Consider the following 26,638-nt stretch of genomic DNA (forward strand, 5'->3'; position numbering starts at 1 on the left):
TCTGGCCGCAGTGCCTGACGGGAGGCGGAGAGGCGAAAGAGACTGTCCGCCATTTTGTGTCTGTTTCCTGTGGGACGCGGTCATAACCGTTGGGCAGGAAGCGTAAGCGATTTTCGCTTCGTTTTTTCTGCTTGATTTCTCCCGTCTTTTAGCTTGTCGGCTGATCGAAGTTATGGGGCGCAAGAAGAAGAAGCAGCTGAAGCCGTGGTGCTGGTATCCTTTCTTGGTTTGAGGTCTAGGCCGTGCGGGGCGCCGGTTGATGGTCACTGGAAATGGGACGCCTGGATTTTGGCCTATGGTGGGGAATGTTTGGGAGCTAAGCCTCGAGGTAGTGGCTTGGATGCTGGGATCGGATATGGGAGGACTTCCCGGAAAATGGGGCCGTAGGACAAGAGGCAATGGAGTTGTGGTTCATGGGACTCCGTGACTCAGGAGGATCTAGATTTGGGGTGTTAGTCCTTGGGGAGGCGACTTGGGCCCCTCCACCGAGGGAAGTGTCTCTTAAGAACTATTCTGCCCCAATCCGTTGTTTTGGTGACGATTCAACAAAGAGCCTTCGAGTAAAATAAGTTGATTGACTCCACCCTGGGTTGGGAAAGAGCTTCGGAGTTTCTGCCATCCACTTTTACCGTTTTTTTAGGATTTGATCGTTTAGTAAAGGCTTAAGTTAGCGAACTCTGATTTGAACCTTTTTTTTTTTTTTTTTTTGCGGGGGTGGGGAAGAGAGCTTCCGTGTCTTACCCACAGACACCCTCAAGCAGCGTTCTCTTATAGGGTGGAGTTTCGTGTATCTATTATTTAATTTTGTAGGACTAAAAAATTATCTAGTTGGAAAGGAAAAATCTTCATAAAATAAAGCATTTTTAAATACCTCTTCCAGAACGTTAACATACTTAATGTTTAAATTGATTTTATTTACTCACTTGTATTCCAAACGAATTGTTACAGAACCGCCTTTTTAAATAGTTTAAAAACGGTTACAAATTCTTAAATAATGCTTTTACAGAAATCTGAGGAAGAATCCTCAGTTTTATCGATTTAACTTATCTATAACTTTTTTGTGTGTTGTACCTGGGATTGAACCCGGGACCTCATGTCGGAAGCCAGCGCTCAACCACTGAGCTACTTCGGTTTCTCTTAGTTACTGTCGTTTGTTTTGCTTGCTTGTTTTTGCTTTTAGGAGGCACCGGAACGGAACCCCGGACCTCCTATGTGAGAAGCAGGTGCTCAACCGCACGAGCCGCATCTTGCTCCTCTCATCTTTAACTTAAACGCTTTACTTGACATCAAGAATTCATGCGGAATTGGTAACAGTGTTACGGATTGTTCATATGAAATTGTTTTTCCTGATCACTCGGAACTCAGTCTTATATTCTAAATATTAATAAATTTCTGTTTTTTTCGATTATTTTTCTTACTGTCGCTAGTGAATTAATTCTTTCTCTACATAAACTTAGGATTTCTGAACATTGAACTCTTCCTCCCACAGTTTGTGAAAATTGGGATACCAAACAAAAGAAAGATTAATTTTACATAATATCTCTGTTAAACCACACTGGAATTTGACAACAGCAGTGTTGCTTATTACTGAGATTTGTTATTTGGGTTTCCCAGAGGGGAGAGCATGGGCTTCTGGGAAATAAAAAAACGGAAATCATGTGGAAGTGTAAGCCCTAATTATATAATATCAAAAGAAAAGTTCTTACACTTTCTAGATTTTGGCTGTTCCCGCATTTTAATGATACCTGTATTCTCTCAGCATCATTTTTATTATAGCGAATGCCATTATGTGCTATTTTTACACCTTAACAGTATTGATTAGGTATTGTAATAGAGATTTTGATGATGAGAAGATCCTTATACAGCACCAGAAAGCAAAGCATTTTAAATGCCATATATGTCATAAGAAATTGTACACAGGACCTGGCTTAGCTATTCATTGCATGCAGGTAAGGGTTTTTTTCTGTATTAAGTAAAAAAATATATATTATTCACATATTGACCATACATAAACAAAAAGTGTATAGTAAAAGTTGTGAACTTAACAAACATGCATTTTGTCATGTATTTTATTTTTGTCACCTTGTAATTTTGCAACAATACGAAGGAATAACCTTGAATTTCTCATTGACAGCTCTAGTTTTTGCTTATTGCAAAAGATCAGATAAGATGGCTAGTCAGCTTAAAAGTTGTTCCATAGTCATCAAGAAGATAAAAATTGTTTTTATTAGTATTTATCTTTAAACTATTGAGAATGTATTCATCCTAGGTTAGGTTATTGAGAATTAGGTTGAGATCACAAAGTATCTTCTCAATGTGAGGTTCGGTGATTTGAAATTTTGTGGAAAGTCTGGCTAGTTCTAATGCTGTAAAAATTAATATGTAATTTGCTGTTATTTCTCCCATTGAAGGATTTATTTGGTATAATTTGTACCCTGGAGCTGGGCTTATTTCAATAATTTATTCCACGGATCTCTTTTTTGGAATGACAGTATATTTCATTTAATACCTTTGGGTCTCCTTCAGCATTATTCTAGTTTTTTTTTTTTTGCCAGTCCCAGAGACTTCTGAATTGTTAAATTGGACCCTAGAGAGGAATGAGATGAGTCAGTCCTTGTTCGTTGGAAATTTATTGGTGGGAGGAAGGGAGGTAAATTAGAATAAGCCTTGCATCTCAAGATTAAAAATAAGCTGTAGATCCTTTTCACTTCCGTTATTTTACTGTAACAACTTTATAACCAAGAAATATTTCAGAGCCTACTACTTTTGCTAGTTCCATACTGTCCTCTGTGGTCGTCACTAGACATGTGGCTATTTAAATTAAAATTTTAAAATTTAATCCCTCAGTTACATTAGCCACATTTCACGTGCTCAGTAGCCACAATGTGGCTAGTGACTGGTTACAGCAATGAATAAAACAGTCTTTACCATTGTGGAGCTTAGATTTATATTGTGAAGGAATATAACCTGTACATTTTCGTTTACAGGTAGTTTCAGTCATGGCTTTAAGTGATAAAGGGAAACCTAGAACTAGACAGGTGGGATGGGGAGGACCACAAAATAGTTACATAATGCCTCAATGAGAAGCTGACATTTAAGCAAGCAGTCATCTAAAAGTGAGGGAACAGTAAATGAAAGACCCTCAGGTGAGGAGCATCCTCCTATATTGAAGGAAAGGGATCGAGCAGCACCCACTACTTATATTTTTTAAAGGTTTATTTATTTATCCCCCCCCCCTTTTGTCTGCTCTCTGCGTCCATTTGCAGTGTGTTTTTCTGTGTCTGCTTATATTCTCGTCAGCGGTACCGGGAATCTGTCTTTTGTTGCATCACCTTGCTATGTCAGCTCTCCAAGTGTGCAGTGCCGCTCCTGGCAGGCTGCACTTTTTTCGCGCTGGGCGGCTCTCCTTGCGGGGTGCACTCCTTGAGTGTGGGGCTCCCCTACGTGGGGGACACCCTGCGTGGCATGGCACTCCTTGCGCACATCAGCACTGTGTGGGCCACCTCATCGCACGGGTCAGGAGGTCCTGGGTTTAAACCTGGACCTCCCTTGTGGTAGGCGGGCGCTCTACAAATCCGCTTCCCTGCACTACTTTATATTATATAGGAAAGCTTGCGTGCCATTGTAGGCCAATTTCTTTACTTCTGAATAAAATAGAGACTTTAAACATAGATGTAACATGCTTTTAAGTACATTTTTTAAAAAAGGATCATATCTGGCTGCAGGGTTGAGAATAGACTGCAGGGTACATTTGTGACCAGTTAGTAGATTTAGCAAGAGGCAGTGGTGACCGAGACCAGAGTTTGCTAGGATATGAAAGAAAGTGAGGTGTGTTAAGGATAACTTAAGGTTTTTGGCCTGAGCAGTGTGAGTCAAGTGTGGAAAGTTGCAGAAAGAATAGGTTTAGAGATGAGGATATCAGGATAGTTTGTTAATTTTTAGTTGCTAGTATGTTAACTTTGAGAAGATGTGTTGGATATACATATATAGAGAGGTCAAGCAATTTGGTGGACAAGGCTGGAGTTGAGAAACGTTGGAGCTGGAGATCTACGTTTGGGAGAATGGTGTAAGGATGGCTATTTTAGGCCTTGATGTCTTTACCTTGTAAGGAGTAGAGTGTAGATAGAAAAGAAATGCAAGGATTCAGGCCTGGGGCACTCCCAACAGTTCGAGGTTAGAAGATTGGAAGGAACTTATCATCCAAGGGTACTGAAAGGTAAGAAAACCAGATGAGTAGTGCCCTTGAAGTCAAATGAAGTTGTGTTTCAATGTGGGAGTTATTTAACTGAGTCAAATGCTGGTGGTAAAGAAAGAGGAGGACAGGTTGTTACAGCCAAAATGGAGGTCATTGGTCACTAGTCAAGATTGATTTCCTAAAGTGTGAGAGCCTGTTTAGAGTCCTTTCAAGAGAGAGAATTGGAGGCAGTAGAGGTATTCTTTCAAGAAGTTGTACTATAGAGAAGAGCACAGAAAAGGACCGGAATTTGGAAGGAGATTAGTTGAGAAACTACTAGTAATGTCTTTAATTGACTAAGTGCTTCTATTTATGTAGCCTTTTTTTAAAACAGCAACTTGTGAACTTGTAGGCATTGCAGTTGTATCAGACACACCTTAAATTTTATAGATGATAAACCTTGGACCAGTAGTAAGTTAAGATGGTTCATAGCAGATTCTTACAAATGCTTGACTTGGAAATCTAATTCTGCCTGTACCATAATGTTGGGGGGGGGTGTGGTTAAGTAAATAGTGTTCATTTTTTTTCTCTTCCTGACACCTTTAAATTGATTATCTTAATCTCTGTCCTTATCATTCCATAATACAGTGAAGAGTAGTTAATGTTTATGTGACCATTTTTGTATTTCTTCATAAAACAATGTATGCAAAGTTATTTCATCCACGTTTATCAAGAATAGTCCTGCCCAAACTTTGGAAACAGGGTGGCAAGTTACTCTTTTTTCCTCCCCCCTCCCTGCAAGTTACATTTTGTGTAGCTTTATCCATGGATCTCCTGTGCACCATAAAAGGGAGAACTGTTCAAGATTAATCAAAAATTAAAATATTCAACTATTTTTAAAATTTGATTTGCATGACAATTTTTAAAATCCATGTTTAAGTAAAATACATCTCTAAGAAGAACACACTTCAGTTTTCTTTAATTTCCTTTCTCTTCCCTGATAGTGGCTTGAGTGGAAAGGAAAATTGCATATCACTTTCTGTTTGTCCAAGTAATTAGCCTAAATGAGTGATTCTCAAACTTGAACAGGAATCTGAACCACCTGGAGGGCTTGTTAAAAGTTTGCTGCCTCCACCCTAGAGTTTCTGATTAGGTAGGTCTTGGGTGAGGCCTGAGAATTTGCATTTCTAACAGGTGATGCTGATAGTCTGGGCATAATATATTGGCTAACTAGTGAAAGGCTTTAGCTGAAGAGTCAAGAAAACTGGCAAGCATTTTACTATATTGGCTAAGATTTAGGTTTAATTAGTAATGCTTGATCTAGCAAAATCATACAGTGAAAAATTTCTGCATTCCCAGTGTTTTACAATAAACATCTTAACCTCTTTGCCTCTAATCCAAATCACAATTCAGAGACTGGTGGGATCACTCCTGTGGAAATTTTAAGTGCCTCAACTAACTAGTTACAGGTGAAGCTAATTGTAAGTGAAATTTTTCTAGTTATGCAGGCTTACCTCAAGTCTGTTCTTGAAAAAGTTAACTTTATTCTAATTTTTCATAAGCTTTACTTAATGCAGATGTGGAACTCTTCCTCTTTCTGTAGGACTGCTAGTTGCTAGTAATTCATATAAGGTTTTATGGTAAATTTGTTATTAGATGCTTTTTTTTTAAAAAAAAGATTTATTTATTTCTCTCCCCTCTCCCCTGCCCCCATTGTCTGCTCTCTGTGTCCATTCGCTGTGTTCTTCTGTGACCACTTCTATCCTCATTAGCGGCACCAGGAATCTGTGTTTCTTTTTGTTGCATCATCTTGTGTCAGCTCTCTCTGTTTGTGGTGCTATTCTTGGGCAGGCTGCACTTTTTTTCGTGCTGGGTGGCTCTCCTTACGGGATGCACTCCTTGTGCATGGGGCTCCCCTACACGGGGAACACCCCTGCGTGGCACGGCACTCTTTGCGCACATTAGCGCTGCGCATGGGCCAGCTCCACATGGGTCAAGGAGGCCCAGGGTTTGAACCGTGGACCTCCCGTGTGGTAGGAGGATGCCCTGTCCATTGGGCCAAGTCCGCTTCCCTATATGCTTTTTATATACACTATATTATTTCAATAAAAACAACCCAAGGTGGTTAGATAGAACATAGGTGGAATGAATTGAGACTTAGAGAAGTGAGATGATTCACCCATGTCACGTAGCTTGTGAGTATCAAAACTGGGAATTGAATCTAGACAATCTCACTCTAAAATTACCTTTTTTCTCCCCCCAAAAGAATGAGCCATTCTTAAGCTGTTAAACTAAGTGTCCTCTAATTTAAAATTAATCTTTAAAAACTTGTACAAAGTGTTTGTCTTTTTTTTTTTTTTTTTAATGTTAGGTGCATAAGGAGACAATAGATGCTGTACCAAATGCAATACCTGGGAGAACAGACATAGAGTTGGAAATATATGGTATGGAAGGTATTCCAGAGAAAGACATGGATGAAAGACGACGACTTCTTGAACAGAAAACACAAGGTATAGACTAAGAATACATGCTTTTTCACTTCAGAGAGAGAAATTAACTGGTACTTTCAAATGTAAATTTAATGGTAGATGCAAGATTTATTCAGAATTCCAATTTTTTAGTTCTGGTTTTTCTTTATGTCTAAGTTACATATTTAATTTGTATAGATGAAATACCCTTTGGGTCATTCCAAACATAGTATGTGTAAGGATTTTGAATTACACATGGAATTAGCAAATGTGTTGAAACCTTTAAAAATGAGGTAGTCTTTTTGCTTTGGTTATGTGGTCACTAACAGTTCTAGATTTTTTAGCTCCAATATTTGCTTGAAATTTGAAAGCATTTCCTGTTCTGCTGAGAAAAAACAGTTATTATCATGAGATTTTTTTGTTTTGAAAAGGTTTAAAAAAGTCTACTTTTTGGGGTATAAGAGAAAACTGATTGTTTAGAAGGAGGTTCCAGGAGAAAGAATCCAATACCTTGTACATGGCAAGCAGGTGCTAAACCACTTGGGCTACATCCGCTCTCCACTGATTTTTCTTTTTTTTTTTAAGGTTTGTTTTCTTTATCTTCCCCACCCCCCGCAGCTTGCTTGCTGCTGTGTGTTCTTCTGTGTCTGCTTTTCTCCCTTTGTTGCGTCATCGTGCTGTGCCAGTGCTTTGCTGGCACAGGCTAGCTTACCTTCATAAGGAGGTGCGTCATAAGGAGGCCCTGGAACGCGAACCCAGGGCCTCCTGTATGGTAGATGGGAGCCCAATCAGTTGAGCCACATTTACTTCCTCCACTGATTTTTTCCAGTGAAATGGACTTAGGATACTTTTTTAAAAGCACTTTTATTCATACACCATCCAAAGTGTACAATCACTGGCTGTCAGTACAGTCACAGAGTTGTACTTTCATAACCATTAAGATAATTATTTTACCTTTTATACGACAGGAAAGGATACTAACTTTCTTGCTTGATATAGAGTGAAAACACATTTAAAGAATAGAGAAGGGTATTAACCGAAGTTGTTTAAGAAAAATCTTAGAAACTAATTGCACTGAAATAATTATTAAGATGTCAAATGTCATAATTTTCTTAGTTGTTTTTTTTTTTACTCTATGAGGAACATTAATTAAAGCTTTTTTTTAGCAGAGAGTCAAAAAAAGAAGCAACAAGATGATTCTGATGAATATGATGATGATGACTCTGCAGCTTCAACTTCATTTCAGCCACAGCCTGTTCAACCTCAGCAAGGTTATATTCCCCCAATGGCACAGCCAGGACTGCCACCAGTTCCTGGAGCACCAGGGATGCCTCCAGGTAACACAAGGTTTCTTAAACTTAAACACTCTTAGGATTTTATCGGTAAACTCCTTTAATAATTTTTTTTTCCCCCTGAAATTCTGCTTTGTAGGCATACCTCCATTAATGCCAGGTGTTCCTCCTCTGATGCCAGGAATGCCACCAGTTATGCCGGGAATGCCACCTGGGTAAGAAAACTTTTAATTGGCTTGTAGGCTTGTGCCTAGTAATGGTCTTTTTCAACTTGGGTATTATGTAAATTAAATATTACTTAGCAATTTTTGCTTATAAAAGATATGGGCTTTATAAGTCGTAAACTTAGCAAATAAAAGGATATACCAATAAATTTAAGAAATATAAATTTGCCTCTGAAGAGAATGGATTTTTTTTTGGTTTTAGGATGTATGTAGGCAGCCATCTACTTCAATTGCGTTCGTGGTAATTAAAGTGGTTGGTTGTAGATTTGAGTTCCTGAGATTCAAAACTATCCATGACACTCAGTATTGATGAAAAGAAACAAACTCTATAATTTATTTGTTGAAGCATCAAGAATTAAAATTAATATGAGGGGCCTGTGGCCATCACTTTTACTTAAATATTGTTGGATATGAGAGGTATACAATACACTTTCCCACTGTATTTTGAAAGTCACAGTTAGATTTTGATTTTGTCATACATTTTCACAGATTGCATCATCAGAGAAAATACACCCAGTCATTTTGCGGTGAAAACATGTAAGCATCTCATTCATAACGTAATCCAGGAGGTATATTCATAATGTCATTTTTCGTGTGTTTAATGGTATATATTCACTTGACTTCAGAAATTTTCTGACCTTCCTTACTAAAACTTCTAAAATTTGCAAGCTGAATGACACAGGTCTCTTAAAGGAGGGAAATTAAACATCTGTGAGGAAATAGTAGTAGATACGTATAAATAAAGCATTTTCTAAATGTGCAGCTGTTTTCCCAAACTACCCTAAAAGTAATGGGATTTGATAATAAGGATTGGTATTTAGGGAAATATATATACCTTTGCCAGATCACATGCTTTATTATTATAGACTGTAACTGGATTTTCTTTACTATTATAGAATGTTAATTAAATTTTCTTTTAAAACCTGTATGTAGAAGTTAATTCTCTGATACAAGTCCTAATCAAGAATTGATAAGACTTGTAATTTTTTTTAAGTGTGTTAGACAGTGATTGAAAGGTGAACTCTTTTAGAGGAAGGAAATAAGTATGGATTGTATTTTTAAATCTTGATTTAGTGCTAGGAAGGTATTCTAAATTATTGGACAATTTGAGTTTCCTATGTAGAACCTTTAATTTTGGTGGCAGTTTTTCCGTGCCCCACTCCAAAAAAAAGTGCAGTCTTACTCCAGTGTACATTCAGTATTTTCCTTTTGAAAAATCTGACAATTCTAAAATAGAGATTTCTTCTCATTTTATTTATATTATCTGTAGATATTTCCCAAGTGGAACAAAACGTGATTTGCCTGTGATTAGCTCCTTTAACTCTTTAAGTACTCTTGTACACTATTAAGGAGAGTATATTTGTTCCCAGTGACTTTAAATGTATTGAAAAGTTTGTCAGCAAGGACACTTTTTTCCTTTTACTGCTAAACTCAAGAGTTTGCTGGGTTTTAGAGGGTTATTTTCATAGGATTGTTCTAGTTTGTGGTATGTTCTTTCAGTTTGAGGTATTTCAGTATTAGAGATCAAATTCTTTATCCACTGTTGTTACAGGCTTTAGCCAAAATATTTTATCATTAATTAACTTGTGTTTGTTGAAATTTGCTTTTTAATAGAATGATGCCAATGGGTGGAATGATGCCACCTGGACCAGGAATACCACCTCTAATGCCTGGTATGCCACCAGGTAGGAAATGCTAGACAATTTCCTTTTTAATATGACTGGCCGGCTTTATTTAGACAGATGTGTGGGCGTTGTTGGAATGTAATTTCAATTTTTCCTTTGATGAGTGACTTCCTTTAAAGTTGTGAGAAGTGTTGTGAATGTAAAAGTTTGAAATAGAAAAAAAAAAATGCTTCAAAAATGCCAAAATGAGTCACAGAGGCTATGCACTGAAGCTTAAAACTTAAGAGTGGGGTCTACTCTTTAGGAATATTTTAAGCTGCAAGTAATGGAGAAATCCAGCAAACTAGTCATCGGTCTAGGCATTTGGTTTTTTTTTTTTTTTTTTTTTTCATTTTTTTTTTCTTTTATTGATTTTGTAAAAATATTACATTAAAAAAAATTATATGAAGTCCCATTCAACCCCACCACCCCACCCCACCCCCCCAAGTAACACTCACTTCCTTCATCATGACACATCCATTGCATTTGGTAAGTACATCTCTGGGCATCTCTGCACCTCATGGTCAGTGGTCCACATCATGGCCCATACTCTTCCCCCATTCCATCCAGTGGGCCCTGGGAGGATTTACAATGTCCGGTGATTGCCCCTGTAGCACCATCCAGGGCAACTCCAAGTCCCAAAGGCGCCTCCAAATCTCATCTCTTCGTTCTAGGCATTTGTTATCTCACTTAACCAAAAAGGGGGTGGTTCAGTGAAGTCAGAGGAGCCCCTTTTTTTTTTTTTAATTTCTACTTTGCTCTTGTTAACTTTCCTCCTCTAGTGTGTCATTCATTACCTGATGACTCAGGCAAAAAAGGGTACAGGGGCAAAGGTCAGTAAGGTGCTGTTCTTTTTTTAGGGGGCAAAATAACTTCCAGAAAGTCCTTCATGCCTAACATGTCATTGGCTAGAATAGGTCTAATGGATTCCCTAGCTGCAAGAGCCTGAGTAATGATGTACCGTGATTTTTTTAGCCTGTGTAGTGGGAGGCATATTGTGGGGAATGGGATTAGGGTTTAGGTGAATAAGCCAAATAAGCGTACCACACGGAGTGAGACTTTCTAACTCTGTTTTCTTACTTTTAATACTTACATATTTTTAGAATTTTAACTTTATGTAGATTAGTGTTCTAAAAGAAATGGTTTGCAACCCACAGCAGATTTAGAAGTACTCAAAGGATAGTTGATGTAGAAAAGCACAGGAAAAATAAGCAGCAAAATTCAAATTGTTGCCAGTGCCACCAGTAATACACAAGCAGACAGTCACATACATTGTGCTCTGAGGTAATTGTAGGCACTTATTAAAGGAATACAGAATGATAATTGATGTTATGAAGTCAGTACAAATTATAAATTATGCTGGAAGAATGCATTGGGGAAGCGGATTTGGCTCGGTGGATAGGGCGTCTGCCTACTACATGGGAGATCCGAGGTTCAAACCTGGGGCCAGCCCCATGTGTGTGTGTACGGGGAATGCCGTGCTATGCAAGGGTGTCCCCTGATAGCACAGGGAGTGCGCCCTGTAGGGAGAGTTTCCTGGTGTGAAGGAAGGTGCAGCCTTCCCAGGGGTGGGGCCCCACACATGGAGAGCTGAAGCAAGATGACATGATGGGCAGCAGGGGAAGACACAGATTGCCCGTGCCACTGGAGGGAGTGTGGACGGACGCAGGGGAGCGCGCATGGCAGGGGTCTCAGAGCAGATAACTGGGGCAGGAGAGAAATAAATAAAAAAGAATGCATTGGTGTTGCATTTAAGGAAAATATGTATAAAATGCTTAAAGGAATAACTGATTTTCTGAAAAAGTCTTATCAGTTATGATAAGATTATTAAAGGTTTACTGTAATTTGCATTCAAGCTCAGGGAACAGGTCTCTGGTAGCTAACTGGAATACGTCTCATAAAGTTCCAAAAGGTTTGCTAAATCACTCGTATCAGTAAGTTTACTTGCTGCTTGGACCGGTGGTATTTTGCATTTCCTAAAATTTTGAAGAGAAAAAAAAGGAAATGGTATTATGGAAAGTTTGAGGCGAGATTATTGCAAGGGACAACTGTCATTGAGTAACAGTCAATTGTTACTAACTTTGTTGTATAGAAGCAATTTTAATATGGAATTTTTTCACATTAAAGTTTTGGGAAAATATTTTTTCTGAGCTGAATATTTCTACAACTCAGTCCCTTGCCATCCTACATTTCTCTTTTACAGGTATGCCCCCACCTGTTCCACGTCCTGGGATTCCTCCAATGACTCAAGCACAGGCTGTTTCAGCACCAGGTATTCTTAATAGACCACCTGCACCAGCAGCAACAGTTCCTGCTCCACAGCCTCCGGTTACTAAGCCTCTTTTCCCCAGTGCTGGACAGGTAAGGTAAAATTTCTGAAAAGGAGTGCACTTACATTGAAAGGTAAAGTGCATTTGTTTACAGAAATTTTTGAAATACTTATGGGTCAAGTGTTAAGCTAAAGTTTTAGTCCTTTATTGGACTTAGAAGTGGCTTGTCCTCTTCCACACATTCATTTCCTGCGTAGAGGCAAAGATAGCATGTTACTTTTTCATAAGTTATGAACTCTGGTTATTTTTAGCTTGAGTTAAAAGTGAAAGTTTAGTTTGGGGACTTAAATACATCATGATGTTTAGAGGTCCTTCTTTACCTGTTGAACTATTGAGTGGAATAAGACCAAAGCCAAGGTGAAAATACTTAAAACCTTAGCAGATAATTTGTTGGGCTATTCCTCTTGTTTGGGGATTCTTAAACTTTTTTGTTCCATGGACCCCTTACTCAGTCCACATTATACTATGTATTATTTAATAAATATTTCACAGCCACATCAACACGTCCCCACAAAAAAATGTTTTTTTAAAAATTTCAGTTCAAGCTCACAGACCCCTTGTTTAACAAGCCCTGCTCTATTTTAAACATTGATAAACTACCTGCACTCTACCACAGGGGCATCATTTAATGACTTTTGGCTTGGTCATACTTTAAAAATTTCCTACTGGTTTTGTCTTTTTTCAAGACTTGAAATACAAAAATGCTTCTGTTATAGAAACTTTGCTACCTACAATGGCTGAAACGTACACTCCCCCCCCCCCCCCTAGTTTCATTAAGAATAAGGAGATGTTCTTAAACATTTGGAAGATCAGATTGTATTTTATTTTTATTTGGATATTTTCTTTATTTTTTTTTCCTGTTTTTGGTTTTTAAATTATAAACATTGTATAAATGCCTCTTAAGCACATTAAGCTTATGTTTTTGAGGTGGGTAGAAAGTTTGTTATTTATTGAGAGATGTTAAACTTAGAGAAAAATCTATGGTAGATTCATCAATACCGATTTGAAGTGTCAATAATAAAGTATCCATATTCTCAACTTAAGGTATTCATGAAATAACACAAAGCACATTTGTTATAGGAAAGAAACTGGTTAATTAGGTTTATTGGCATAGGATATTTTTAATTTTTGAGGCTTTATGATTATCACTTTGTGTGTTATAGATGCATTAACTCCCTCTTTAAACAAGATCTGAGTGCATTAAATCTTGCATTTACAAAAATGCAATCTTTAGTTTTAAAAAAAAGTCTACCACATGGCTTATTTTCACCCATTTGTTTGGAGACTTTTCATTGTTTCCTTTCTTTTATGCTACAGATGGGGACACCTGTAACAAGCTCAAGTACAGCTTCATCCAATTCAGAAAGTCTGTCTGCATCTTCTAAAGCTCTGTTTCCTAGCACAGCACAAGTACGCAGGAAGTTGCAGTTTAAAATTGTTAAAATGGCTTTATTATTTAACCCTTTGGACCCTTCTTAAAAATGAAATCTTTTCCCAAAAATAATTGTTTAAATTTTTAAAAGTAAAATTAGTGGACTGTAAATTAAATAGTATTTGAAATTTTGAATGAATTCATAGTAATGGAGAAAAAAAAAGTAACCCAAACTCTGGTTCTAAAGGGTTAAAAAGCATGTAAGCAGTAAATGCATTAGCGTGGCCAATGGTTAGCTTGATGCATGATTAAGCTATTTTTTATTTATGCTATTTAATGCATCACATTTATTGTAAGGAAATTTAGTGTTCTTCATTTGGTTCTAAAATTGGCCTAGACTACATGTTTTAGATGTTTGATATTATGAAAAGTAACATATATTACTGGTAATTTTACTTAAAAGCACCTGCTAAATTAATCCTTATGTTTGTGATAATCATCTGGCTATTGTTAATAAATGAGGGCATTGCTTTACTTAGATATGTAAAGAATACCTCTAAAAGACATATCTTTAATATATCACCATTAATACTAACTGTTCGTGCCATGCTTAGTAACGAGTTATCCAAGCATCCCATATTCTGTAGTTTCTAACATTTTTTAGAGCCGCTTGGTAGATTAATTACTTCAAACAACTAATTTAGAATGATAAAACTAGAATACCTGCTGTTTTGCTCTGCAAAAATGTATTTCATTGATCTGGAATAAACACAAAGCTTTGAATTCTAAATGTTTGGTGAGGAGATGGAAGACATCTGAGAAGTTAAATGTGTAGTTTTACTTTGTTGTTTCCATTGCTCTGTTTTGGGTGTGACTTTAACCTGGCATCTTCTGGTATTCTCATGGGTACTGAATTTTGTGGAATGTTTATTGGGTGTTAACTTTGTACTGATTTTATTTAAAGTTTTAGTCCTTTATTGAATTTTGATGTCCTGTTATTTAAGTTAAACTACTTGTAGATATACTCAGCAGTTAGGGGTTTTGAAGTTGTTGATGAAGGACTATGTTTTACAGGCCCAGGCAGCTGTTCCAGGACCTGTTGGTACAGATTTCAAGCCCTTAAATAGTACCCCTGCAACAACTACAGAACCCCCAAAGCCTACATTCCCTGCTTATACACAATCTACAGCTTCAACCACTAGTACAACAAATAGCACTGCTGCTAAACCTGTGACTTCAATAACAAGTAAGCCTGCTACACTTACAACAACCAGTGCAACCAGTAAGTTGATCCATCCAGATGAGGATATATCACTGGTAAGTTGTTTTCATTTTTTTACTAGCAGGGTTTGGTTGAAAACTGTTGTAGCCACTTGTCCCTTGTTGAAAAGTGGTAATTTGTACTCAGGTGGTTTTAGGATATGATTTAATGCTTACCACGTGGTTTTTACCATTCTCACTTTTTTTTAATCAATAATTACAAATAGATACTGCATGGTTTGGTCTTAGATACTTTACTGTAGACTGTTTATAAAAGAAGACAATAAGTTGGGTTCTATCTTTTAAAAATCATTTTAGCTAGACATGAATTAGAAAATATTTACTGAAGAAATAACTGAGCAGTTATCTGCAGATCGTTTGAAGTCCATATTAAGCTTATTTTGAAGTATAGTTAATATTTAGGATTTTGGTAACAGTAACAACAACCTTCACTAGATAGTTTCTTGCTGAAGCAATTTATAATTCCTAGAAAGTTGTTATAAATTAAAATTTAGGTGTTTGCCTTTGTTCTAATGACGTTCTCTGCAATTAAGTTTTTAACATGGTGTTTATTTTTATTCTAGGAAGAGAGAAGGGCCCAGTTACCTAAATATCAGCGTAATCTTCCTCGACCAGGACAGGCCCCCATCGGTAATCCACCAGTTGGACCAATTGGAGGTATGATGCCGCCACAGCCAGGCATCCCACAGCAACAAGGAATGAGACCCCCAATGCCGCCTCATGGTATTCTTCTTTTTCATGTTTGTTGCATTTATTGGATTTTCTAAGTATATTATACATAAAGCATTATTTATTTGCAAAATACATTGCATTTAAAGGGACAATGCATAGACAAACTCAGTGTGTATTTCTTTTGTTTCAAATGTGTTTTTTAGGTCAATATGGTGGTCATCATCAAGGCATGCCAGGTTACCTTCCTGGCGCTATGCCACCGTATGGGCAGGGACCGCCAATGGTGCCTCCTTACCAAGGAGGGCCTCCTCGACCTCCGATGGGAATGAGACCTCCTGTAATGTCGCAAGGTGGCCGTTACTGATCTTTACTTCATCCAGTCTAATAGGTTTGGAGATTAAACCTTTTCTCAACTTGTGCTGTTTATATAGCCAAGCTTCCGTCAATTAAGGCTTCATTGTGACTTTAACAAACATTATCTTCCCACATAAAGGAACTATTGGACATTTATTTTACATGGGAAAAATTATTTGGAATAATAAAGCAGGAACTTTTCCTGAAGTTGCAATTTATACTGTATGGCTTCTTTTTCATGTTTCATCTAGGTTTTTAGAAGTGAAGTATAGTAAATATGGTTCGTTAAATTGTGAAGGCGCTGGAATTACATGAACATACCACCTTAATAAAGGCAAGTTCTGTAAGCTTACATTGCTATTTGTAAAGTTATGCCTTCACAGCATTTCAGATGCTGTTGGACTTCATGTCCCCAACCTAGCTTGGTGAGGGCTGTAACTGTTTCCAAGTACCTGTACATTGGAAGGTCTGAATGTGTAACAATATTTAATGTATTTAGAGTTCCTCATGTTGCAGGGTTTAAGAAATCTGACCTGCCAAGGTCATGTGACTTTTCTGTACTGTTAAAACTTCATTGTAATAAAATGAGAGAAAAATTTATGCCTTTTTATTCATAATCCAGCTGTGGACCACTGCCTGAAAGGTTTGTACAGATGCATGCCACAGTAGATGTCCACATAATAAAATTCATAGTTACAATCCAGTTTTGATATATCATTGGATTCTGTCTTTGAATTGTAGGCTGTTCTTTAGCTGCATGTTATAAACTGGACAATATATATAAATTTCTATGTCAGTGCTTCAGTTGATAGAAGAACTTAGATACGTATGAATAATGAGTATGAAATCTTTATATTATGTCTCCTCTCCCCACACTTTCCCTCCTATGGTGTCAATACCTGTGAGATGTTATAGATTTAAAATGTAAACTTGAATACTCCTTTTCCTGCTGCTGATGTTTAGAGCCTAGTGCCAGACCTATTTATTTCCTTCAGATTATTTTTGAGACTGCAGTACTGTGTGGACCTCAGAAGCTTTTCAGGTGCATACTTCTAGAAGCTTAGGTGCATGCAGTAATAGCTTCTTGTGCTATTCATGGGTTGATATATATTCTCACTGTAATGATGAGAATTTAAATGTGCCTTGTTAGCAATTTTTAACATTATATTCCTGATATTTTATTTCATTATATGGGTATCTTCTATTATTATTAAGCCTAAACTTCCTTAGTGTTAGTTCTCTTCATCCATGGAAATTTGAATGTTACTGTGTTGCTATACAGAATTTTTCTGTAGAGATGACCACTATTACTCAGTATTTTGTGTTGCAAGTCTCTTAAAAATACAGTTCTTGTTGACCTTTTTGGCATCCGTTTTTCTGATCTTCACTTTTACCAGAGTAGTTTTAGATTAAGTATCAAACGGTATAGACATAATATAAGCTTATTAATGTAACAATCTCAAGTTGAGTTTTTATTGATGTAAAGTTAAGAATTCTAAGAAAATGGTAACATTTTGTTATAACTTTTATGTGAAGATAAAGACATGGAATCTGAAGTTTTGTTTTCACTAAAAGCTTTAACTTTTTAAGAAAATATAATTTAAATGTGTCTCAGTCAAAAAAAGGAGACCATGATGAGTAACACACTGCAAGTATTATGAAGACAACTGATATCTTAAATGATATTTTGCTCCAGGGGTTTTATAGTTCCCATGCTTTGGTACCATTGAGGTGCAAAAGTTCCTTGGTTTGTAAAGTATCACCAAGAATGCATTTCTTTCTTCTGTTGGCAGCCAAATCACACACTTCTTCCCCACCTGAATGCCTAAATAGTTTTGGAACTTATACTTCTTAAATTTATTTGCACATTTATCATCCTGCCAAAGAAAAACCTGTGTTGAAAATCTTTCAAGGTAAAAAACGGCATGATTAAATTGAAAATGCTTTCCCCAATGTAATGTTTTTTAAGCATTTCATTCACAGAATTGCTGACAAATTGCAATAGTGTTTGCAGACCTGGATTATGCAAAGCTTTATTTGCATTTATGCAAATATTACTGATATTTTATAGCAAGACATTGCTTTCTGAGATCTGAAGGGAGAAAATACTATTAGTCTTTAAAAATAGATAGGGAATTCTGATTATTGTTTTACATGGACTTAAAAAACTTCAGCACACTGGTTTCCACATATTGTAGCTATATGGCTTTTAGGGGTAGTGGCCATATGGTATAGCTAAAGTATAATTGTGCATGCATCAGAGCATAATTAAGCTTCTAGAAAATACCTATTTACCTAACTGCTTCTGGGGTCCATAATGTTAAATTGTGAGTGGAATAAATTATATTGAAAAAATTAACTCACTTTGACTTCCTTAACTAACAGATGAAGTTAGGTCTAAGTAAAAAACTGCCTTCACAGAAGACAACTTTTGGGACAATATATTTAGGCAGGCATTGTAATTGCCGTAATTGAGATTGTTCTGAGATTGATAGGGCTGCCTGCTTTGGATCTGTCTTCCATCCACTCCTGTATTGCCCTTTATAGAGGAAACAAAAAACACTCGAACATTTTGTCTGGCACTAGCTTCTATTGTGTAGATTTCACTGCTGTATGATTATGAAGAGACCAGCATGTGAAGATCAACTTTGAGTGGCTGCTGGAATTATCAATGGACTTGAATACTTAATTTATTTAGTAATTTTTCACACATTTACTATTAGGTTTGGGGAAAATACTGTTAGGTGTACTTCTATTCCACTGATCAAGTTACAAATTGAATTTAGCTTAATTAAAATTAGTTATTGGGGGGGGGGAATCCCCAAAGGAAAAAAAATAGGGGCTTAGATTGGGATTGTTGTGGGCAATAATTTTTTTTTTAATGCTCATTTTCCTTTGCTTGCTTGATCATTGGGATTTTTTTTTATTTTAATGCATGTCTTTTAATTTAATTGGGTAACGTTTTTCTAAAATTAAAATTTTCTTCTTCCTATAGCCCTGCCATAGGACAGGCTGAGGCTGAGTCTCAGTGTTGCCCTGTTCAGTCTGAGGCAAGTGGGATTTATTTTATTCCTTATAGGGGCTTTCACAGCTTTATGGCTGTTGGATATTTATGTCCCCAAACTTGCAGCAAGTTTGGTGAAGGCCCCTAAATTTAATTAAACTTAGGATTTTTATAATCTATGGCAGAGAAGGCTCTATATTAATATTCACGTTTGACTGTGGTGTTAATAAACATAAGTATTTGATATATGCAGTTTATTTTGTGTTATATAATAATATTTATATTTAACAGCTCCGGTAAAGCTTGTAGTACTATATTAAGCTTGAGCAAATTGACAAAATTTGACATTATTGATTTGGAGGCATGGAATGATTCCTTCAAAATTTTCACCTTCACTTTAGGGAAAATCTTACTGGTTATTTTCTTCACAAACTACTAAATTTAACCTCAAGGATAAGTTTTAAATCATTGGAAATGCCACTGGATACTGAACTCTGCATTTTGAATCCCAAACTTATGCATTGAATACTAGGGTTGAATGAAAGGACATCAGGAAATGCTTGTAATTTTGAATATTTTCAAACCTCACCACATTAGAGCAAATGTTAATGTAGAGCCCTGTGAAGGGTGGGAAGGTGGAGTGTGTGTGTATGGTGTGTATAGGTACAGACTACACATTTGGTTTAATAAAAGGATAAAAGAATTTGGGTGTTACTTGTCAGTACAGGTAGATTACTAGATTATTAATATTTAGGTAGCCAAACTGAATTTGGGTTATAGGGTAAAATTTTAACGTATTAAGTCATGGTTTCAGTATGATTACTTCGAGGTTCATTTTCAGCTCTACTGAACATTATTGTATGAACTATGCACACATGAAAAGTGTCCACGTTGGTTCCCAACTAAAATCTGCTTTTATTTGGTGAGGAAAGTTGTATGTGTGTGTGTTTGATGGAGGGAATAAAGGGAAAATTGGGAGAAAGGCAAAACATGTTTGTTCTTTATGTGTTCGGAATCACATTCTATACAGATAGCATTTATCTCTGAACAGTAACAATTAACAAGTAGTATGTCCTTTAGCAAATCTGAGGTGGTATTTCCATGTGATTTTAGTTGTTGGAAGCATAAAGAAAAAATACATGATAAGTGAATCCCCAGGTTTGACCCGTTGAATTAAAATATTTGCTTTATATCATAGCTGAATAATTATCATTGAAAAAGGTTTTAATTAAAAGAATTTTGTTGCTTCCACAACAAAATATTTCATTGGAACTTTCTGTAACCTACTCAGTAATTACTCATTTCTCAAGACTCCTTCATGGTGATCTGTGTTTTATTGCACCCACCATCCCCCAATATACTGAAATCTTTTAAAGCCGTTTGTCTTAATTCTAATTGTGATAATTGAAGTAATTATAATTTTAATAGGCTTTTACCTACTTGAGTACTGGGGGTGGGAACGATTTTTGAAGAGTGGCATAATTTGTTGGAGGTAATATAGATAACTAATTTTTATTCTGTAGTTCTGTGACTCAGACAAATATGATTGAGAATTAGAGAACTTTCACGTAATCCATAATGCCCACTGGTAAAATTAGGCAAATGAAAGAAAATGTTGAAGTCACTTCTTAACAAGATAAGTTTTTTTAAAAGGTGGTATTTACCTGCCTAATACTGGATAGCCTTTGTAGTTTATTCCAAAATGAAACTTTTTCTCTTACTGTAACTTTAATGGAAAAGTCTTTTAAAAGGAGGGATTCAGTTAAAAGAAGGCATGTATTTTTGTCCTGGGTTTTATAATTACAAGAGATGAATGACTTAAGGGCACATTTTTGTAAAGAAATAATCCCCCAGCTGTATTTCTAGCTTTTAGATGAGTTTCTTATTAATCATTTTAATAATAACAACTTTGTTTTTATATCATAGAAATAATTTGGCTTCTTGATACTTCACTTCTTAGCAAGATAAGCACTTAATGACATTGTGTATGGTGTCATACACTTACTGGTTATTCACAATTTTATACTTAATGCTGGATTCTTAAAATTAATACAGTAAGCCGTTTAGGCATCCCCTAATATGGATCTAATTCAAACTGATGCATAAGAAGTGGTAAAAGCAGGACTACATCTTGAACTCCTCCCTATAACTTTCTATATTACCTACTTTTCCAGATGTTGAAGCCCTGAAACACCCGTCTTTTTAAATGTTACTGCTTTGCATTTTTTATTGGGAAATGGATTGTTTGAAAGCATTTTTTAAAACTTAGATTTTAGTAAGGTTCAAAAAAGAATTGCTGTTTTATGCACTTTTTTCCCCCTGTTCTTTGCTTTATATTTTTACCTAATGTTTTGGCCTTAAAAGGAAGATCTTATGTTCTTCCCACTTAAGAAAAATAATAATTTGAAGCAAGATGAGTTTGAAAATTTCCCTTCAGATCTGTTCAATCTGATGTGTTCTCGGGAAAATATCTTTTTTCTAAGTCATTTTAAGGGACAAATTGGAGCTCGACAGGAGATCTTTACTGAAATTAAACTGTATTTGAAACAAATTGAACATATTATAAATCAAGACTGGCTTATGAGGTGGAACCTTGCATGCTTAGGTTCTTTAGAACCTGTAATCATCAGCTATATTATGAGAATATATGTGTTTCAATTTTGATAAAATTAACTACAGAGGATATTCATGTGAGTAAACTTATAACTTGATTACTTGAACCCCACCCATAAATTTTAAATGTTGTAATGGTGTATAAGGTTGTGATGAGGCACAGGTTGACAAAAGTGCTATCAAGTGTTTAGTTAGCGGTTTGTATAATACCTTGTTTGTAAAAAGATGAAGTCCTTTATTGGCATTCTCCAAGTTCTTTGGCATGGTTATATTGCCTGGGGTTTTACCATTATTATGGTTAAAGACTCCTGAGTTACTTGGTTTTCTGTGCCTTCACCTTTGGTTAAGTTTAAGGAGAATTTTGAGGAGCTGGCAATGAAGTTCATTGATGCCCAACTTGGATAAAAATGAAGAATGATGTTTCCACTTGTGTTTACAACACAAGGACCTTGAATATTCAAATTGTTTTTTTTTTTGAACAAATTTAATAAAAGTTATGTGGGGTAGAGGCCATTTTTAGACTTAACCCTGAAATGTAACAAAAGATAAACAGCATTCCTGCTCTTGGTTTGCATCTGTTACTGAGATTTTGCACGTCATTCTTATTAGCTTGTTCTTTCCATTTTATTCATAGTTAAGCAGTCCTTTTAATCAGAGGTTAAAATAAAGATTTGTAGCATCATTTCACAGTCTCTACTAATAAAACTGAGTTGCCAGAGGAGCTCACGTGGTTGAGCGCCTCCTTTCCATGTATGAGGTCCCAGGTTCAAATCCTTCTAAAACAAAACATGATAAAACGATCTCTAATTGGGGAGCAGATGTGGCTCAGTGGTTGAGCACCTCATTTCCATGTACAAGGTCCTGGGTTCAATATCCAGTATTTCCTCAAAACAAAACAAAAACTCGGCTGCCTGACTACCCCAAGTGTGGACCAAGGGAAGAGTTAATACGTTTCTGTAAGTTTGTGTTAGAAAAATAATATGACATCTAGTTATTGAGCAAAACTCCCCTTTTAGCTATTAGTTGGTTTCAAGGAGAAGCAAGTTTTCTTTTCAACCCATTTTTTCCTAAATTTGAAATCTATTGTAAGAAAATCAAGTTTTTTGAAACTTGAATGAAAAGTGATTAAAAATTGCTTGCCCGTCTGGGTTATGTCTGTATATGCTTAAATTTTAGAGATTATCCCATGTTTAGTAGAAGGCAAGTCCCCCTCCTTGTTAGAGTAAACTAAAATTTGCATCATGATTCATATATTGGAATATATGGTTAATTAAATTTGAAATATATCCAAGAGATATTCATTGTTATTAATTCATTCTCATAAGGTCATTCTAAATTTAATAGCCAATGTAAGATAATTTTGTTAGACTTAGGGAAAAATTTTAAATGTATTAATATCAGACTCTGAGGAAATTTAATGCAAATTGACTTTTAAACTATGGATTGAACCTCCTCAGTTTAATACAATTTGTGTTTTTGTTAACTAGCAGCAGAATTTCAGCATTTGCTACTTACTGGTAGAGAAGAAAAATCCCACAGCCCTGCCAGTACAGGTTAGTTTAATCTGTAAGTACCTGATGTTCCTATTTTTTTCAAACATAACCATATAACCACCAAAGGAAGAGAGCTGTGCAGTTTCTTAAATGTGAGTATAAATAATGGACCCATTGGACACTTCCAGACACTCAATACTTGGGCCAAAGCAGCTCTAGGTTTGTGATCTTCTAGATATAATAAAGGCTTAATACTGCTCCTTTATTATCTGGTAGTGGCTGAACCTAAATAGCCATATCGTACTTAAAAGAAATCAAAAGTTTGGATTGGCTGTGCCCATGTTGGTGTATAATATGGAGTCCAGGGCTTTGAGTCCATCTTTTACATAAGCTACTCCATGGTGGTTCTGCTAGTCGCCTTTTAATCTTTTACAGTATGGATCAACCTAAGAAAAAAAGGCAAGTTTCCTCACCTCTAGCAGTGATGAAATGGTGTGCAATCATAAGCTAAAAAATGTTTTTGTACTTTTATCTTTAGTGGTTTTAGTTACTTGATAGAAATAAACACATTTTTTTTTACCTTTTTTTTTTGTAAACTATAACCTATGCTGTTGCACCAGTGTGGGTTCATATTAATAAAGAATAACCGTATTTTTTAAATATTAAAATGAAAGGAGATTATCCATCAAGGAATCTAGACAAATTCTTCATGTAATCTTTCTGAGGTACAATGGAGACTTAATAGGGATCGTAAGAGATGTATTAAAAATTCTATTGTTGTTTTTCATTCTACCAAAATTCAGTGTTATATTTGAACGATTTCTGAGATTTCCTTTGACCTTATATTTTATGTTTCTATGCTGATAAAACTGAAATCACTGAGGAGGGCGCAGTCAACTATATAACTTAATTTCTTCAAGCCTGAACTATCCTTCCAATCTGTAGCATTGATTATGGTGCATGGCTGCCTCCTTTTTACCTTAATTTGATTTGAGATGATCTTGTCCTAAGACTAGCTGATCATGTATTCCTATTAAACTAAGATGGGCATTAGCCACTGAAAACAGACTTTCTTAACATTATTTTATACAGAAACCGTGTGTTAAAATCTAGATTTATCAGTGGATAATAAGATATCTAGTTTTTAAAAAAACATGAAATTGCCTAAGGGCTTAAGTTTCATTGCCTTTCACAGTTTAATCTGTATAAGAAATGGTGTAGATACAATGGAAATGGTTTTAAAACCATCTCTAAAGCTGCCTTTCTGGTGAGTACTACTATTTTATACTTTTACATATCATAACTTTACCTTTAAAAATTAACTGAAATGAGATACTGACCAAAGTAAGAAATCTAAATTTCTACATCTCTGTGGATCTTATTTGAACCAGGAATATTAAGAAGGTAATTACTCTTTTGCCTGACATTTCCTTGCTAATCCCTAGTTGACTTTTTTCTCTCACATAATAGGCAATAAATAACTAAAACTTTTATTTCCTTTTGGTGAGATGGGGAAAATGTTCTTTTACTCAAAACGTTAGCATTTAAATTTTCCTTTAAAGCTTAAGGTTTTCTTTTTAGTTGAGAGCCGTAAGTTTTTCCTTAATGCCTCTGGTGCCCACATTGCATATGTGTAGAAATAAAATACCAGAATTTATTTCCATTGTTCTGTTGAAGCTCATGCAGTGATTCATGAGCACTTAAGCTGAGAATTGAGGTAGGGTTTACCTAAATTGATCATGCAGATCATTTGCTTACAGGGTTCACTTGCGGCTTGAAGTTTTCAAGTGTGTATATTAAATCACACTAAACCTGTGTGAAGTATTTGAGTTAGTAATACTGATTTGAGCGTGTACACCACTAAAAATTAGCTTTTGAGTGTATTTGTAACTGTTTTATACCTTTCCTAGTGTAATATGTGGATTTCTTGTTTCCTGTAGTTCTTAGCCACGTCCTAGCTAATGTATGCTCAAGGTGCTTTCACATTGTATTTCCTGCTGTGATCTTTGTGAACCAATAATGAACTACTGATGCTTTTTAGTATGAGCCATGGGAGTCTGCTATAATCTGAAAATTGGTATCTGAGTATGTGACATGGTAATGTATTCTTCCAGATGAGCACTGAACAGTATGGACCCTTGATTTATGTCTCAATTTAAAATGACACAAATTTCTAAGGAACTTTGTCCTTTCCTAGCAGGGTTAAACAGACAGTGAAAAATTGGTAAGTATATAATTTTAAATGCATGTAATATTAATGAGAGTAAAGAGCCAGATTGCCATAGTTTAAGATAATATTTAGAATTGAACAAGAATTCGATTCTCCTTTGCTTCTGGGTGTATGCGTGTCTAGTGTTTTTACAAATTTGTGTTGCACGATGATTAAATTAAAATGTACTTTACTCCGTTGTCTGGTTTGTTTTCTTTTTATTTTGGTGCTCAAAGTACTAATGTTATATTTCAAGCTTTTTTCAGGGTAGAAATATGTGGCTGGTAACGAAAATATCTTCAAGAAGAACTATTTAAATGTCCCGCTTTTAAAGCCTGTGATGACTTTCCATTTACTTAAGCCTTGTTTGTTAGCTGCAGTAAAACTAATAATAGGCAGCTGATCAAAAATGGAAAAAAAGATCCTGTGCTGTTTTTGTAATGTAGAAGTCAGTGCATAACGGTAATGGCATTAAGCCAGCACTTGATTTGCATGGCAATAGTCAGTGCTTTTTAAACTAAGAGAGAAAGGGTGATGAAATTTGGAGTCAGCCCCCTCTTCCCTTTCTCTGGGACGTTGTATTAATAATACTGGTTAAAAATATAGTAATTGGAGGTTATAAAGTATGTAATTGCTACACCAGGGAAGACAGTTATTTCTAAGAAATATATCCATTTCTTTCCAATAGCCTAACCTTGTTTTTTTTAAGCGGTTACAAGATCTCAAAGGGTTGTAGAAAAGAGGGGCCCTTGTCCTCTGCTGCAATCGCCAAGCTTCACTCCAGCTTTGTATTGGCAAGGAAGGAAGTGAACAGCAAGTCATTCAAAGGCTATGATTCTAAGGATGACCCGAATAAAGCTAATGTAGGAGGATAAATGGCTTGTCTGTGTGTATAACTAAATGATTTATCTAAACAACTTGACTAGAATATTTTTAATGTATAAGTAAATGATCTCACTAATATTAAAAGTAATTAAATACTAGCTTTTAACATTACCAGCATTAAAATTAGTAAATTATTACTTGGGTTTTATTTTAAAATAAAGTTTCCTTACAGAAGTAATAAATATTAATGCATCTTGTCATTTTGATATGTCATGATTAAATAGTTGAAAGCTAGTGGAAAAGAAGAATGAAACCAAGGACCATGTTTACAGTGCATATGCTTAATTTTTGCCTGGTAGGGTTGAGGAGTTCCTTAGTATATATAGGCATATAATAATTTGGTTAGAATTCTGAAAAGGCGTGTGTGTTTTGTTTCTTTTTGAAGGAGTTGATCTGGCTAAAGAAAGTCATAACTACCGTTTTTTAAAGTGGTATACATCTGAAGCAATTTGTTTTCATCTAAAAGTTGGAAGACTTTTTTGCTTCTGTATATTACAAGGAAGTTCTTTTTTGTTCCAAGGTGGTGGTTGACCATTAATTCGTTAATAAAACCTGAGTGCCTGTTGTCTACAAAGATGAATAAACATTTTCATTTATTATTTA

General features: G+C 35.8%; 1 protein-coding gene across 26 annotated transcripts; it reads left to right on the top strand.

Annotated features, from left to right (window-relative positions):
* On the top strand, positions 1-26,638 carry ZNF207 (zinc finger protein 207). Of its 26 annotated transcripts, none has more exons than XR_009182383.2 (15): positions 1-213; positions 1,823-1,949; positions 6,546-6,684; positions 7,812-7,979; positions 8,074-8,149; positions 8,648-8,695; positions 9,773-9,843; positions 12,026-12,183; positions 13,470-13,562; positions 14,599-14,841; positions 15,369-15,528; positions 15,681-15,865; positions 16,083-16,165; positions 18,827-18,881; positions 22,936-26,638. XR_009182383.2 is itself a non-coding variant. In XM_004454897.5 (13 exons), exons 1-12 carry the CDS (start codon positions 173-175, stop codon positions 15,839-15,841), a joined length of 1,488 nt encoding a protein of 495 aa, XP_004454954.1. In that variant the 5' UTR covers positions 17-172; the 3' UTR covers positions 15,842-15,865; positions 16,083-16,534. The 26 variants fall into 26 exon arrangements, 9 of the variants coding, with proteins under 9 accessions (XP_004454954.1, XP_071066592.1, XP_058139837.1 ...); XR_009182385.2 differs by having other exon boundaries at positions 10-213; positions 7,809-7,979; positions 15,681-15,827; XR_009182379.2 differs by having other exon boundaries at positions 17-213; positions 7,809-7,979.

This window comes from Dasypus novemcinctus, chromosome 21 (assembly GCF_030445035.2).
Source record: "Dasypus novemcinctus isolate mDasNov1 chromosome 21, mDasNov1.1.hap2, whole genome shotgun sequence".
Taxonomy (NCBI): domain Eukaryota; kingdom Metazoa; phylum Chordata; class Mammalia; order Cingulata; family Dasypodidae; genus Dasypus; species Dasypus novemcinctus.

Excerpts from the sequence above, each read along its gene's own strand:
- ZNF207 (XM_004454897.5), top strand. The coding sequence starts at position 173 with ATGGGGCGCAAGAAGAAGAAGCAGCTGAAGCCGTGGTGCTG. Across the intron at positions 1,950-6,545 it reads TAGCTATTCATTGCATGCAG|GTGCATAAGGAGACAATAGA; the intron begins GTAAGGGTTTTT and ends TTTTAATGTTAG. Across the intron at positions 9,844-12,025 it reads AATGCCTGGTATGCCACCAG|GTATGCCCCCACCTGTTCCA; the intron begins GTAGGAAATGCT and ends TCTCTTTTACAG.